We start from the raw sequence: 14,340 nt of genomic DNA, 5'->3' as shown, positions 1-14,340 counted from the left end.
CATTCCCGTGACCTGTCTGGGGCCCAGGCCTGTTAATGCCCTCAGGGCCTGGCCCACAGCGGGTCCCCCGACTAATGAGCATTTGGGATGACACTTAGGGTGACTTTGGAAAGTCTTCTGTCCGGCCTGACCAGTGGGCCTGCGTCTCTACCTTTTTGCTAAGCAGCTGCTTCTAACCTTCCTGGCACAGGGACGCCAACCAGAGGTCCAAATTTGCTGGAATCCTAAAAAAGGACGAGGCCTGTGTGCCGGTGCTGAGCGCAGCACTCGGGCGCGAGCACCTCTGCTCTGACGGCCTCCCTCCTGGTCCCCGACGTGCCCTGCTCGGTGCGGCTTCTGCTCGGTGAGCACCAACTTGGAGGGCCGGTCCCGGAAGAGACACGTAAACGCAGAGAACGGTGGCAGATAAACACCGTCAGAAGATTCTAGACACTCCTGAGAGTCCCAACAGATCAAAACTCAGGGAGGGGGCTCCGGCAGACCGCCAGCGGGCTTTGAGGAAGTGCGCCCGGGGCTGGCGCTCCCAGCCCCAACGCCGGGGGCCAGGACACCATCTGGCTGGTCTGCGTGCTGCTTCCGGAGAACAATCAGGGCTTGATTTAAACTCACACCCATTTTCGGTAAGTGGAAAAGCTGACAGAGATTTAAAGCAGGCAGAAGAGAAAGTCAGAAGCACATGCGATTTCTCTACACAGCCTCATGCTCCGAGCTTTGTCAAGGTGACCGAAGGGAGAACCGGAGAAACAGCCCTCGACGTCCAGTCCAACGGAAGGTCTAGCAGGACGCGCATGAGCTTCCAGCAGACGATGGTGGGGGTGGTAGGGTGGCCACGCCCGCGCCAGCACCGCCATTCCCCGGTCCAGACGGGAGGAGAGACAGGGAGGCCCAGGAACAGCAGCACGGTCAGCACCACGGAGTGGACACCTGCACCTCATGGAAGAGGATGACCTGCCCAGCACCCACCCACTGTCCACCGTCCAGCCCGCACCCCCTTCTGCAGGCCAGCTTCTGCTCTGACTCATCTTTCCCCAGGCAGCCACACCACATGGTACTTATTTACGGCCCAGCACACATCTCTGTTTAGAGAGGAGCTCACAGCCACGCCCCAGCAAGGACAAAGGCCACCAGGAACCCTCAACACCCTGCCCACTGCACTGGCTGTGCCTGGCAGAAGAGCCCGGTACCCTGCAGGGTGCCGGTCCTGCTCCCCGCACACACACTGCAGGCACACGCCAACCCTGCTCCCGGAGTGCTGCACATCCCCAGCACAGTGCACCTGCCTAGAGACGGGGCCAGGCCGCTGCATCCTGTGGTGGGGTCTCCCTTGTGTACATCACTCTCCCTTATGTATAATCGACACAGGCCACCATCATCACTCCGCACGACAATCCCATGGTCTGGAGGTGCCTGCAGCCTGCCCTCCCGGCTCCGTGCCAGGGCCTGGGCCAGGAAGAGGCATAGGAAGGGCCTCGGGCCAGATCCCAGGTCAGCCGCATGCACTGGCACACCAGCGGCCCTGCCTCCCTGACTGCTGGGGGAGGGCAGAGCTCAGGCCTGCAGCACCAGCACGCAGAGACGGTCCATCCTGTAGCTGGTGGCTCCTGGCTCAGCAAGGCACTAAGCAGCACAAGCCCTGGGACAGTCCTAACTCTGGTATCATGCCGACCACTGTGCTGCAGGAGTGTCCGCTCCCCACCAGCTGGCAGCAGGCCGACATCTCTGACTGGAGGGCTCCGGGAAAGGTCAGCACACCTGATGTCAGGAGCTGCTGTGGCGAGAAGAGGGAGGGAGGGAAAGGGAGACAGGAGCCGGAAGCTACAGCCTGTTGGCCACAGGAAGAGCCACCGAGAGTTCAGGCAAGGAGGGAACAAGGCCTGACTTCAGTCTGGAAAGGCTCACCCGCAACTAGAGGCAAACCACCCAGGGCCTGGCCATGGAAGCTGGGGGAGCAGTCGGGGTGAATGCCAGGCAAGGAGGGGCTGCGGCTCACCGCCACGAGAGTGTGCATGGGCAACAACCCCTCTAGCACGACGCACAGGAGAACAAGCCAAAAAGCTTGGTACAGTGCAGGACAGCAACTGGGGAGCCACACCTGTGGGGAAGACCCTCATAAGAAGGGGGGCCAACGCAGCGGGTTGTGCTGCCCCGGGGCCAAGTGCAGAGGCCTGGGGTGCACGCAGTCCTGCCTGGAGGAAGGTGAAGCTTAGGGTCCAGGCGCTTCCAAGACAGCCAGACTCATGGGGCCGGCCGGAGAGCGTGCACAGGCTCCCTCCAGACCCTGGCCGGCAGCTGTCAGCTGGGAAGGGTGGGAGCAGGCAGGGAACAAAGGGCCTGAGGAGAGCGCACGCCCGAGGCTCGCAGGCAGGGGCCAGCCTAGCTGCCCACACACTGCCTGCCGCCTGCCTGCCAGAGGGTGGGAAACCCCCTCTGGTGAAGAATTACGCACAGTCCCCACAATTTTTCAAATATAATATCCATCAGTTCAATAAAAACTTACCAAGCACGAGAATAGGCAAGACCAAATAAATACCCCAACTGGTAAAAACAGAACCACCACTGAGCCTCCTGTGGGGACTTACTGAAGACTTCCGTGTAACTGAAGAGATGGGAGAATTTTACCAAAGACTTAGAATCTAATAAAAAGTGATAACTGAAATTAAAAAGTGAATAGATAGGTTTAACACCCAGTTAGACACAGCAAAGGAAAGGTCAAGGGAACACACAGATAGGTCACTGGAAAACACTCGGACCAAAACAGAGGAGAAGGAAAAGAAACAGAACGGGCAACACCAAAGCCACGGTGGGACGTGATGCTGTGTGCAGCCCGGAGCCCAGAAGGGAAAAGAGGGCGGGGCGGGCACTGCACCAGACACCACGCTGCCCCAGACTCACCCAGAACAGACAACACACACGAAGCCACAAATTCTAGAAGGCCTACAAACAACAGGACAAAGACACTCCCTCCCAGCAGGCAGTGAGGGCAGGTGAGGGCCTTGACGACAGTGACGACAAGATGGGGAGTCCCCTCGACAGCACGGGTCCAGCGAGCACCACAGAAAGACCCGCCGGCCACCCCGAACACCTGCCAAACAAAGCAGACAGACCAAACGCACAAACAGGACTTCTGGAACGCACAGAATCGGGATGGGAAGGGTCACGACAGGGAGACGTGAGTGAGCGTGACGACATCAGGCGGCAAGACTGACAGCGCCGCGCAGTGCTGCTCGGGGGCCCGGGTGCCGCCGCAGAGGTGTGACCACCGGGGTGGTGGGCGAAACGGTGACAATCCGTGCAGAACAGACAAGCTACGTAAAGGAAAATGGGATGAAATACTTGACTTCTCTGAGGGGTGGTGAGGAAGAACAAAGGACAAATGGAACAAACAGCGGAATTAGACACAAATACCCCGGTAAGGCGTTGGATTTAATATTTTAAGGCTGGATTAAAGAATCAGAGACGAGCACACAGTTATACGTTGCTCCTGAGAGACTGGATCTCAAGCTGGAAGAGACGGACCACGCGCACACACAGGAAGACAGCAGGTGTACGTGGACCTTGTCGGACTCGGGAGAATCGGGGGGAGAGGTGCTCGGTCATCAGGGGGACATTTCGTGAGGCTCAGAGTCGGCTCCCCCAGGGGAGAGACCGTGTTGGGTCTCATCCTCCCCACAAGGCCGCCCAGCACAACAGGAGCTGGTGGGGTCGGGGGAAAGACGTGGGAGGCCCAACGCTCTCCTTCCGGTCCAGCAGGCAAACGTCAGTAGGGGTGAGGTGACCCTGGCCCAGCACCGCGAGCCGATGGGTATTCCAAGAGCACTCCGCCCAGCAACCACGGACACGCATTCTCCCAACCACCGAGGGCACCGAGCGCTGAGCTGTGATGCAAAGCGCAGTACGCGTGAAATGCGGGGCCGCATCCGGTGGACGCCCGGGCCCACACACAGCCGCGCTGCAAACTGATCGCACACAGATAACTAGAAAACCCCAACTGTTCTCAAAATAATCAGCAGACTCCCATGTGACTCGGGGACTGAAAACAAAGTAACGACAGCAAGCAGAAAACATTCTGGAGCAGACAGATAACAAGAAGGTGACACATCAGCTGTGTGATGTCACTGAAACCTGTCTGGAGGGAAATCCAGTCCTGAGTGCTGTTCTGAGGAAGAGCCGAAGGACTGCAATCAAGAACGTGAGCTTCCCACATCAGGAAGCAGGAAAGACGGTAAGTCAAACCCAAAGCAAACACGTGGAGAGAAAAAAACAGAAATCAATGACACGAAAAGTGAGCGTGCACCACAGGTCACCAACCAAGCAGAAGTCTGGATCCTCGGGAGGACTGCCGGCAGCTGGCGGGCACACGGACACCGGGGCGCCCCCACCGCGGGCGGGAACGTGCGCAGCAGCCTGACGGTGCCGCACATGGTTCCACACGGAGCGCCAACGACGTGCCGCTTGTGCTCCGCACCTCCCCGAAACGCCCAGAACAGACCCACGGAGACAGACAGACCACAGACGCGGGCCAAGAGACGGGGGCTCCGAGGCCGGGCTGTTTCCCAGGCGACAGGGCGAGGGCCCCGCTGAGTCGCGGACCGACTGGGTGAACTGTGCGGAATGTGACTTACGTCTCCATAAAGCCAGCACCCAGGAAAAAAGACTCATAAAGCTGGCAGCACCCCAGCAAGATGGAGCGAAGGAAAACGAGGGAGAAGCACCTGCAGAGACACGGGAGGGGGCGTCCAGCCATGATGGCGGGGTGCCAAGGAGGTGTAAAAACTGTGCCAACATACATGGGGTCTGAAACAACGTGAACAGTGCCTTGGAAGAGAAAACTGAGCAAAACGGGCACAGCGGGCACAAAGTGCCTGCAGCCGCGCATCGTGTTGCTAAATGGAGCATGGTTACGACACCGCCACAAAGAACGCTCAAGGCCCAGATGGCTTCGCGGTGGATTCCCCCCGATGTCAAAAGAAGAGACAGTGCCGACGGCCTCCAAGCCAACCGAGTGCCAGGCCCCTTGACAAGGACATGACAAGAACAACAGGCGAACCGCACGACTTCCTATGTGACCCCAGCAGAGATGCCCGGCAAGGCCTACAGAGGGTAACGCGTCATGGCCAAGGCTGCTTTAACATCCGAGAATCAGTGTGACTCACCTCAGCCCCCACGAAGGGTCAACCCCACAGGAGGGTCACTCTGATGAACAGGTGGGAGACGCGCGCCCTTCCTGACAAGAGCCCTCGGCAGCAGGAGAGACGACGCGTTCTCCATCCCAGGAGGTGCATCTGCCAGAGCCTGCAGACTTCCACAGCGGGCGAGCACAGCGCCGCCCGCGGCCTGGACACAGCCAAGGGAGCCTCCCGCAGCGGCACGCACACCACGCAGGCCGCTGCGGGCGTGCAGACCGGCAAGGAGAACGGGTGACAGGCACACAGATCGGAAGGGATGAACGACACACGCAACTGTGTACGATCCCGACATTCACTCGTAAGATTCATAACCAACCCCGTTGTATCGGATGTGACGTCAACACGCGAAACTCGACCATGCTTGTGTACATCACCAGCGAGAGGCCGCCTACGTTCGTCCAACACACACGCACTCAGGAATAAAGCACAGGAGACGCCCCCTCGTCAAAAGCAACACGTCGGGCGCCTGGAGGGCTCAGTCAGTCAAGTGTCTGCCTTGGGCTCAGGTCGTGATCCCAGGGTCCTGGGATCGAGTCCCGCATCGGGCTCCCTGCTCAGCGGGGGGTCAGCTTCTCCCTCTAACCCTCCCCCCACTCATTCTCTTAATCTCTTTCCCTCTCACTCTCTCAAATAAAATCTTTAAAAAAAAAAAAAAGTAACACAACATCCCTGCAAGTAGGGAACACCTGGAGGAACACGGGATAGTCGTTGATTGGAAGATTCAATATTGTTCACGTCAACGTGAACTTCAGTCCCCCACAAATGGACCCATACACCCCAATCAAAGAATCCCACGAGATTTCTCATAGAAATAGACAATCTGACTCAAAACCTTCCACAGAAGGACAGAGGGCCAAGGACAGTGCAGACACCCGAGACCGCAGGGCAGCTGCGGCCGGAAGCCTTCTGCTCCAGGCCCTCAGACATGTGCCCAGGCCGAGGTTCTAGCAGTCCGCTATTGGCCATCGGGCAGGCGAGCAAACCTCAGGAGAGCTCTGAGACGCCGGAGGCAGACCCACCTGCACCGCGTGCTGGATGCCCCACGGAGAGAAGCAAACCCAACCCCTCAGAAATCCCAAACTCCGAGGGGACCCATAAAACCAAAAGCTTCTGGAAGGAACCCCACGATCTGGGGCAGGCAGACAGGTGCACACATGTGCCGTAAAGGACAAGACATGAAGGTGGTCCTCAGTTAGGTCCCACCACGATGGATGCAGCCGGGAGGGGAGGCTACTTGCCACACAGACACTTGACCCGGGCCTCGACGCAGGACAGAGCTGCACACGCACTGGTCAGGGCAGGACTGACACGCAGTCCGCAGGATTCCAGAAGTCCCCAGCTGGCCAACCTGCGTGCAGACAGCCCGCTCCACATCAGCGTATGGCGGCTTTGAACCTGCAACCTCCTGGTGCCTGGTGACACTGGCCGCCTCTGACACGTGCCAGCCAGCAGTGCCTTGGCCTTCTTTCAACCACAGGCCCCCCGTCAGCTACACAGAGATGGACACGTGTCATTACCCATTTGCCCACACCCACAGGGGGCACGTCACTAGGAGTGAGCTCCATGGTGAGCCAGGGACTCCGGGCTGGTGTGCCCACACAGGTCCATCAGCATAACCGACACACCATCTTGGGGGGGGGGTCCACACCAGGGAGGATGTGCGTGTGGGAGTGGGGCACATGGGAAATCTCTGTACCTCTCCTTCCATTTCACTGTGAACCTAAAACTCATCTAGAAAACAGTTATTTAAAAACTTTTTTTTAAAAACTCTTGGTTGTCCTTGGGGACACACGGAGAGGGGCAGAGGGAAGCAAGTAAAGGTGTGCTGGGGAGCCCGGTGGCAGAAGGGACATCCGTAGACTGTACTGCCCTCTGAATAAGCAAGAAACAAGGTCCTGAGATGAACGTGAGGGAGACACGCAGCGGCTGGAGTCACAGAAGGCAGACCCTGGAAGCCCGGCCCAGGGCTGCGAACCAAACCCTAACCCTAACAAAGCCCCAGGGGTCTGAAGCTGGACGAGGAGGGTCTGCAGGCGGCAGCGTGCAGGGTGCAGCCAGGGGGCCCTGGGACCGCTCAGTGCGCATCGTCCCTCCCACCCAGAGCCCGTGCAGGTGATGGCAAGTCGCAGGTGACAGAGGTCTCCCCGGTGCACACACAGCTTCCAGGCTTAGACCCCGCTGCTCACAGACAGGCCTGCTGGCGGCTCGGCGGGATCCCGTAAGTACCAAAGGCTCCAACGCCAGCTGCGCAGCAAGGCCCCTTCCGCTGGTGCGCACAGACCCGCCTGGCAACAACAGGGTTTTCTGCCTACCGCCCTAACGGTTCTGCCCAGGGACAGCAGGCTACAGGCCTGGCCCCCATCCGGTCCCTGCTTCAGGCGACCGTGACAGTGCTGCCATGGGCGCCACGTCCCAGCATCTCCGAGGACACTTCTCTGGTGGACAGGGTGGGGCCACAGGGCCGAGTGGGACTCTGCCGTAGTAAGAAAGGCTCTACCACGGGTGTCATACCCTCTCCCTCCCGCCGCAGCGCACAAGGCACCGCACTACTCTTCCCGCGGCCAGCGTGCTGTCCGGCTTGCCTACACCCACTTCTGCCACGGGAGCGTCTGCTCCAGATTCCGGAGCCTGGCCTGCACACCATGTCCTGCTCCCCGGCGCTCCCATGAGCTCGGGTGGCAGAGCCAGCTCGCCCTCGAGCTCCGTGCACCCGCTCGGCGACGTCAGCATCACACACAGGTTTTGTGAGGAGCAGAGCGTAACCGAGGCAAGGCAGGCGCCCAAGGGCAGTGGCGGTGTCTGGCGGTTCTGTGATGGGAACCCGAGGCCTGTCTCTGCTTCGAAGCTACGCCTGCTTCAGGCACTTTATGCTGGAATCACACGTTTCCAAAATCTTACCGCATTTTAATGAAAGATTCTCATATTGAGGGTTACCCAACCAGAAGGGGAGCCAACAAGCCCAGCCACGCACGCTGCCACCAGGACCCTTCCAGCAGCCCACGCTTACTTAACAGGAGCCAGAGTCGAGGCCGGCTGCCCATGAGGATGGCCTGTGACGGGGACACAGATGCCGCAAGAAGCGCCCAGAGGGTGGCTGCTGCCCCAAGAGAGGCATGCGCACCACGCCCCCAGAACGGGGCATCACCAAGAGGAAGTGTTCAGAGGACACAAAGAGCTCCTCCAATTGGAAGCTCGAGAGCAGAAATGAAAACGTGGCAGGAGACAGAGTCCCCCGAGGTGAAAGGGAAGTGGGGACGAGGAGAGAGTACATGTGAGAAGGCAGATGGCAGGCCGGCCGTGAACGAGAGTGATGCCAAGGGAGGAATCGTGAACAGCTCGAGAGGCCGTGGTGGGACTCTGGGCCACAGCTCAGGGAGAACGAAGGCCTCCAGGGAACAGCACCCCCACCACGGGCACAGGGCCAAGGGTCAGGGTGCTCAGCTGCTCGACAGGAGCCCAGGAGCAGAAGACCGTGGGCAGCGCTGTCCAAATCTGGAGACCGACATGGAAACTGAAGTCCACCAGGCCACCCCCAAGAGCGTAGGCGGAAGGGAGACCACCTGCAGGAAACCACTGGAGGCTGTGCTACACGAAACAAGGTCACAGGACCAGGAGCAGGGGTCCCGTGCCAGAGAGGCCAAGGGGGCCCAGAAGGACAGCAGAAAAGAGACGCAAGCAGGTGCAGAGGGCGGACAGCCAGGGTGGAGGGCGAGAAAGCCCCGGAAGGCTCTCCCAGGGGGACGCACCAGAGAGAATTCTGGGTGCACAGGACGGCCTGCCAGGGCCACGCAGGAGAGCAGGCAGTCCAAGCACAAGGACAGAACAGACGCCCATCCTCTCCAAGAAGGCCCGGTGGCAGGAGGACAGCAGGACAGTGGCCTGGCTGCCAGCGGCCAGCCACAGGCACAGTGCACTCTGTCCTCCCCAAGGGCGCCCAGCTTCCCGGTTCGCAACTGGTGAAAAGCCACTCGACTCCAGGAAGCCTCGCACCCATCCCGACGGCTCATCCCTGGCGTTTCAATGGAACACAAACACCGGGCTACTGGAAGAAGGATGACCCCCACAGAGCCGAGACAGGGCTCCTCCGCGAGGCCCCGAAGCAAAGGATACGCGGTGTGCCCTCCGTGCGGCACACCAGGTAGAGGCAGGCCGCGATCACGTGGGCCATCTTGCGGCCGCGGGTCAGGTGCTTGCTCACGGCCATCTTGAAGAAGTTGAAGGCTGTGTCCAGGCAGTGCTGGTTGAGCTGGAGCTGGTTCCCCAGGTGGTGGATCTGACGCCTCCCTAGGACACAACACGACATATTACCACTGGTTCCCAGCGGGAAGGATACAGACCGGCCCTCTCCCTTCTACGGTTTCAACTTCACTTCTCATGTGTTCCAAGCTCCACGTGTGGACACTGGGGCCTATGCCTCTCACTCCTCTCTGCACCACAGCAGCATCGGTTCTCAGCCCGAGCTCAGGATGCCTGCAAAGGGCTGTGTGTGGGGCCAGCCTGGGGCTACTCCTCACCAGTGAACATCGCCACGTGCTCCAGACAGACACAGCCTCCTGACAGGCAGACAACACGGCCCCTCGCCCACCGCTGAGTGCCAGGCTTGCCTCCTGCTCCAACGGCCAGGTCATGCCCACCCAGCCTTCCCAGCAGGGCCTGCGTGTGTCCTGGCTAGCCGGCCCCACACCAGCCTTTCCACCGAGAGCTGCTGCTCCAGCCCCCAGCCTCCCATGTGCCACCTGGACAAGGGCAGGGGCAGCACCTGGCAGATTCAGGGAGGGAAGGGGCTTCCAGGACGTCCACGGACCCCGGACATGATCTGCACACACCTGGTTCTGGGTAAGCCCGTCCCAGAACTGTGGGCAGCAGCAGGAGAGGAGACAGGCGTGCTGTGTGGACAGGAGGGGCTGCCGTGGGCTGCACAGCATGGCACCAGGAAGTCCGAAGCCCACATCAGGGGCACAGCAGGAGCTGGACTGTAAGTAGCCGTCCACACCCCACTCCCGGCTACCACACTGGACCCCACCACACAGACTCCCCACTCTGCCCAGCACCCTCTGGCTTCCCAGATACACTCTCTCCTGGCGAAGGGCACCCTAAGCTGGGCCAGGGAAAGAAGCCAGGGACTCGTGTATCACCCACAAAAAGCTAAGTGCAGAGTCCCCTGCTGTCCAACAAGGACAGCAGGCTGAGGAAGGCTTCCTCGGGTCCCATGGTCCGGCCTGCCCACCCCACACGCACAGCCAACAATGACCACCAGCCACAGGTGGGCCCAGAGAGTCAGCGCCAGAGAGAATGGGACGGGCAGCCCGCATGTGCTCTGGCAGCTGGGAGACCTGATGATCAGCACCCCTCCCAGGGCAGCATCCCTGCGCTGCCTGGAGCCCCCCTGTCGGGCTGAGCCGACACAGGGCTGGGTCACTGTCCCCAGAGCCTATCACTGGCTCCCCGCTGGCACACACACACTCAGCCCAGCGAGCCTGTGACGGAGAACCTGTGAACAGCCTACCTGCCGGCCGTCTGGTGCCCATCTGGGAGTTCTGGGAACAAAGTGGAGGGGACTCCTGGTGGCTTGGGGGCTCAGAATTACTGCAATGAGTTATCTTACAATATCTTTATTGCATCTAATTCACATATCGTAAAATCCACCCACTTAAGGCATACAACTCAATGGTTTTAGGGGCGCCTGGGTGGCTCAGTCATTAAGCGTCTGCTTTCGGCTCAGGTTGTGATCCTGGGGTCCTGGGATCAAGCCTCGCATCGGGCTCCCTGTTCAGCGGGAAGCCTGCTTCTCCCTCCGCCCCTCCCACCAGTTTGTGTGCTCTCTCTTTCTCTCAAATGAATATATAAAATCTTTTTTAAAATGGTTTTAACATATTCACCACAACTTAAAAATTTCATCACCCCAAAAGAAACCCTGTACCCATTAGCAGTACCCCAAAGTAAGTTTTTACTCCATGAGAGGAAAGCAAGCACAAGAGGCAAACTGAATAAACCCCATGACCCAGGCATGCGCGTACAGTCGTACAACGATGTTAATAAGTACAAATTCTTATAAAATCAATTCCTAATGAAAAACCATATAACTAACTAATAACCATAGCTTATTCTCCTTAGGCTTCCTCCCAAAAAATGAATGCTAAAAGTAAACACCCTAGCACATAGTTCCCTTCCTCATTTTGGCATTTTGTGAAAATCAGGCCCATCTCTCCATGCAAGCCAGCGGTTGAACAGCATCTTTCCAGGCCCGTGGCAACGGCCGGGAGGGCAGGAAAATGAACCCAGCGCAGGGTTGGGGCAGGTGCCCCAGAAACATGGAGAAGGAAGGGTCTCGGTCAGAACCGCTCGAGTCTCAGGCCCTCCGCCCACAGGGCACCTCCCTCACACCCTCCCCAGGCAGGAGGACCTTCGTGACACCAGCCAGGCCCCAAGGTCAGGCCAGCGCAGCGGATACTGGGGTGTCCCAGCAGGGCCACGTAGACTGGCTCTGGGGGCACCACACAACAGAAGCCCATTTGCAGAGGTGAGAACAGACACCGAAAATCAGCATCTCCGTGGGCAACGAAAGGGAAGAGAAACACCAGGCTCCACGAGCAGACTGGTGTCGGAAAAAAGGTTCAAAGCCCATGACATCCTCCAGGGTATCAGAAAAGATATCAATGCATAGAAACGTATCAAGAGAGGGGCGCCTGGGTGGCTCAGTCGGTGAAGCGTCTGCCTTCGGCTCAGGTCATGATCCTGGTACTGGGATCAAGTCCCGCATCGGGCCCCCTGCTCAGCGGGGGCTTGCTTCTCCTTCTCCCTCTGCTGCTCCCCCTGCTTGTGCTCGCACGCACGCGCACACTCTCGCTCTCTAATCAGGAAATGAAATCTTAAAGAAAAAAAGTATCGAGAAGGTATCATTAAAAAGATACAGCCCTTGACAATTAAAAATATGATCACTGAACTTGTTTTAAAACTCAAAATTAGGGGCTCCTGGGTGTCTCAGTCAGTTGAGTGTCCAACTCCTGATCTTGGCTTGGGTCTTGATCTCAGGGTCATGAGTTCAAGCCCCACGTTGGGCGTGGAGCCTGCTTAAAAACAAAACAAAACAAAACTCAAAATTAAGCAATGGCCAACAGACACAGATAAAGACCTTGACAGTGGGCTCAGGGACGGAGGAAGAGCAGCGGCCGGCAGGGTCCACGGGGGAGGCTCGTGGCTGGCTCGACAGGCCTCTCCCTCCAGACGGGGCGCAGACTCCTGCAGGAGGGTCATCAGAAAGAACAAGGACACAGCATAAGGACAACGGACGCCACACAGAGAAACAGCAGTCCCGCAGAGCAAGGACTCCACACGCACACAGAACTGAGGGCAGGACATGGGCGCGAGCACTGCGGTGCAGAAGGCAGGCAGACAGCAAGGCAGCGCGGGGCAGCTCCACGCTCGGAGGAGAAGTGCCACCCATCTCCCTACGGCTTTGCCATCATGGTGCAGCCACAGCCCTCCTGTCTGCGTGTGGGCCAGCCTCAGGGACTGGTCTTTAAGGAGCACAGCACGGGAAAGGGAGGAACGTGGCAGCACACAAGGCTGGGTCACTAGTGCCAAGCCACGGGAGCCCGGGTACACCCTGATACGGGGCAAAGACAAGGGATCACCTCAAATCCACGGCTGACTCCAACGAGCCAGGACTGTTCGAGTGTGTCCAGGCTGGGAGAAATGGTCGCAGACGGGAGGGGGCCAAGGACGGCCCAGGATGAGCAGCGGCCCGGCAGGCAGGCTATGGGAGATGTCTGCACTAGGGAAGCGGGTGGAGGGCACACTCGGGGGCTGTCTCTGCAGCTCTCCTGGGAGACTAGAGGTAGCTTAAAATAAAACTTAAAAAAGCCCATAGAACAAAAAGGAGAAATAGCTGTCTGTAAACTGGCGGGCTGAGCCGGAGCACCGCAATGAGCAGCTGTGGCTGCAAACATCAGAACCAGGGGCTTAACAAAGGGACAAAATCTTCCAAGTTAAGAAGCTGAGAAATAACAGGGAGCTGAAGACATCGAAGGGAGGGGATCACGGAGAGAAGACTGCTGTCAAGAAGGAAGCAAACCGGACGGAAGACCCACAGCCAACGCTCTGCAGAGATTAACACATTGTTGCGCCGCTAAATCCTGAGCAAGAGCCATTAAGGACACGCAGAGAAGGCAGATGACCAAGGTCATGAGTGAAGAAAGGCCGTGCCCCAAATCAGGAGACCAGGGAGCACAGGACGAGGGTGTTAGGAACGACCGTGACGACAGTCTGAGTCTGAATCACTCTTACCAACTGGAAAAGGACGTCTTACCAAAACTGACAAGAGGGAAGAGGAAATCTGACCGGTCCCACTAAAACTCTACAAAAAAGCATCCCATCAAAGAAATGGCATCTTTCATCTTTAAAAGTGAGAAAGAAAACTGAAGGTCCGGACGAAGGCCCAGACGGCTTCGCGTCCCCCCACACGTCCCGGAGGACCCTGAGCCCTGACAGACAGCAGACCAAGTGCCCCGTGGCCCCGTGGGCTTCTCCCAGAAGTCGAGGAGAGCTTGACATTCACAAAATCAGGGCAATCCACCACAGGAACAAAATAAAGAGACAACACATAGAATCACTTCAGCAGATAGGAGGGAGCAGGTGATGAAGTGCGAACATTGTCCCTGCGGACAACAAGCTGGCAGCCACCGTCACGTCAATGTCAGGACCCGGCCGAGAGCACGCACGTCACCACCCTGCCCCACGTCGCCCTGGGGAGAGTAGCCGCACAGTGGGAGCATGCAATGGGGAAGGGAGGGGGTCATGGCCACCACAGACGTGGACCCCAACCCTAAATGCACACTAGAAAACAACCAAGCTTCCGGCGGAAACACAGGACAGCGTCTTCAGATCTTGGGATAGACCAGAATTTAAGTCACAAAACCCCCAACCATAAAAAACCAACATATTGGGACTTCACTAAAATTAAGACACTTCTATTCAACAAAAGACAGGAGAGTGAAAAGCTCAGCCATCAACTGGGAAAAGGGTTCACAGTGTGTGTACTCAGGCAAGGACTCGAACCCAGGATCTGTGAAAACATCGACCAAGCAGTAACAAAATGGCAGCTCGCTTCTCAAAACATGCGTGCAAAAGACACAACGGGCAGGCAACTCACAAC

The 14,340-nt window shown here is 58.3% G+C and overlaps 1 protein-coding gene across 2 annotated transcripts in view; it reads right to left on the bottom strand.

Annotated features, from left to right (window-relative positions):
* Positions 1 to 14,340, bottom strand: part of BRF1 (BRF1 RNA polymerase III transcription initiation factor subunit) — a 57,888-nt gene that overhangs the window by 30,029 nt on the left and 13,519 nt on the right. For both annotated transcript variants that reach the window (XM_040641303.1, XM_040641302.1), the window contains exon 3: positions 9,297 to 9,470. In XM_040641303.1, coding sequence (XP_040497237.1) covers positions 9,297 to 9,470 — 174 coding nt within the window. The remainder of the gene's footprint in view (positions 1 to 9,296; positions 9,471 to 14,340) is intronic.

This window comes from Ursus maritimus, unplaced genomic scaffold, assembly GCF_017311325.1.
Source record: "Ursus maritimus isolate PB19 unplaced genomic scaffold, ASM1731132v1 scaffold_25, whole genome shotgun sequence".
Lineage (NCBI taxonomy): Eukaryota > Metazoa > Chordata > Mammalia > Carnivora > Ursidae > Ursus > Ursus maritimus.
Note: the sequence above shows the minus strand (reverse complement) of the source record. Positions and strands in the feature narration are given on the sequence as shown.